Below are 2,500 nucleotides of genomic sequence, written 5' to 3' on the forward strand. Positions count from 1 at the left end.
GGCGGCCTCAGGTAAGATAACAGACATACAGACAGACAGACAGACAGACAGACAGACAGACATACACACACACACACACCTGTAGACACACACACACACACACACACACACATTCTGACACACACACTCTGACACACACACACACACACACACACACACACACACACACACTCTAACGGTGTTGTATATTCTCCCCTTGCAGCCCTTCGTTCCCCTTCCCTCACCCCACACACACACACACAAACACACACCCACTCTGACACACACACACACACACACACACACACACACACACTCTGACACACACACACACACACACACACACACACACACACACACACACACACACACACACACACACACACACACACACACACACACACACACACACACACACACACACTCTAACTTGTGTATTGTCCCCTTGCAGCCCTTCGTTCCCCTTCCCTCACCACATCAACCCGATGGCCTATCAGCAGCTCCTGACTCAGCAGAGGAACCTCGGTGCGTTCGGACACACACCTCCGTTAGTACAGCCCACACACACCTTCCACACACGCCACGCGGGGCTGGGACTCTGCACACTGCCCCAAACCAACACAGACCTGCCCACTAAGGTACTGCCTGTCTGTGTGTGTGTGTGTGTGTGTGTGTGTGTGTCTGTCTGTCTGTCTGTCTGTCTGTCTGTCTGTCTGTCTGTCTGTCTGTCTGTCTGTCTGTCTGTCTGTCTGTCTGTCTGTCTGTCTGTCTGTCTGTCTGTCTGTGCGTGCGTGCGTGCGTGCGTGCGTGCGTGCGTGCGTGCGTGCGTGCGTGCGTGCGTGCGTTAGTGAGTGAGTGAGTGAGTGAGTGAGTGAGTGAGTGAGTGCGTGCGTGCGTGCGTGCGTGCGTGCGTGCGTGCGTGCGTGCGTGCGTGCGTCTGTCTGTCTGTCTGTCTGTCTGTCTGTCTGTCTGTCTGTCTGTCTGTCTGTGCGTGCGTGCGTCTGTCTGTCTATCTCCCATCATAGGAGTGGGTTCACTTAAAGGTGGAGTCAGTGATTGAATGCTTGTAGAACAAAGCGGCCATCATAGCCAGCATCATGCCCGTTTACAGAGTCTAGGCTGTGTATTAACATGTGGCCCGTTTACAGAGTCTAGGCTGTGTATTAACATGTGGCCCGTTTACAGAGTCTAGGCTGTGTATTAACATGTGGCCCGTTTACAGAGTCTAGGCTGTGTATTAACATGTGGCCCGTTTACAGAGTATAGGCTGTGTATTAACATGTGGCGCGTTTACAGAGTCTAGGCTGTGTATTAACATGTGGCCTGTTTACAGAGCCTAGGCTGTGTATTAACATGTGGCCCGTTTACAGAGCCTAGGCTGTGTATTAACACTGGATTTTGAATATAAGTTATTTGATCATATTTTGTCTCAGATCCCGAGCGGAGACTCGCTGGTCAGCAGCTCCGTCGACATGACAACCAAGAGGTCAAAGGTCAAGACAGAGCTGGAGGGACTGAGGCCGCTGTCCCCCTGTTCACCGGTAAGACAACTGCTGTGTGTGTGTGTGTGTGTGTGTGTGTGTGTGTGTGTGTGTGTGTGTGTACGTGTGTGTGTGTGTGTGTGTGTGTGTGTGTGTGTGTGTGTGTGTGTGTGTGTGTGTCAAAACAATGTGAATTAAATTTTTGGGAAATTTGGGATATCATTTGGAAAGAGGACATTTGCAAAATATGCAAGATCTATGTAGAATCTATGAAGAACATACCATGACCAGGATAATTTTGGGAAAAGTCAGGGAACGTTTTCGATAGTCGAGATATTTTACAAAAGTTTTGGAAAGTGAAACATTTTTGTCAGATCTGTGAGAACTTTTTAGACGTGTTGCCAAAGTCAGGATTTTTAGAGCAGATGGAAAACGTCAATCATAAATTCAATTCCTGAAAAGTTTTAGATATTCATTTTGAAGAGGGGCGGCAGTAGCGAAGTGGGTAGGGAGTTTACCATTTACCAGAGGATGTTTTGGAAAGTGAAATATGTGAAACTTTGCAAAAGATACTATTTGTTGAGACTGAAATATAGTCTATAAATACAGGACAGATGTTATATTTTACATGTGCAGTAAAACGTGGTCATTTTAACCCCATTCTTTAACACCTTTTGACCCCCTGCCCGTTCCCTCTTGGCCTCTTGAGCGCTCCTTGTAAAATCCCGTCCAGATAAACAGAAAAACTGCCCGTGATAAGATAACGTTCCCTGGCCGATGTTAACTGTGCCACGGCTGGCACTTTATTTTAATGAAATATGGACCGGGCTTTACGCTGTCATCTGAGGAGCTCCTTTTTGCTTTTTTTCTGTCTTTTGACAAATTTGCGTCCGGTTTCCCTGGGATAGCGCGGAGCCGTGGTGGTGATGCATGGGGACGAAGCAAAGAGCCGAGAGTCTGGGGGCCAAAGGGAGTGATGAATATAGCATGCTGCAGTCAGCACCTTGTGTGTGAGTGTGTGGGGGGGGGGGGGGGTGTGT

General features: G+C 48.6%; 1 protein-coding gene across 1 annotated transcript in view; it reads left to right on the top strand.

The window, feature by feature from the left end:
* The window catches only part of LOC307269909 (zinc finger protein GLI2-like), a gene marked incomplete at its 3' end in the record, with an annotated part of 23,792 nt that overhangs the window by 9,667 nt on the left and 11,625 nt on the right, over positions 1 to 2,500 (top strand). The window contains exons 4-5 of the mRNA XM_080052995.1: positions 431 to 617; positions 1,413 to 1,520. Coding sequence (XP_079909121.1) covers positions 431 to 617; positions 1,413 to 1,520 — 295 coding nt within the window. The remainder of the gene's footprint in view (positions 1 to 430; positions 618 to 1,412; positions 1,521 to 2,500) is intronic.

The sequence above is a fragment of the Ammodytes marinus genome (assembly GCF_949987685.1).
Source record: "Ammodytes marinus genome assembly, chromosome: 24".
In the NCBI taxonomy this organism is placed as follows: Eukaryota; Metazoa; Chordata; class Actinopteri; order Uranoscopiformes; family Ammodytidae; genus Ammodytes; species Ammodytes marinus.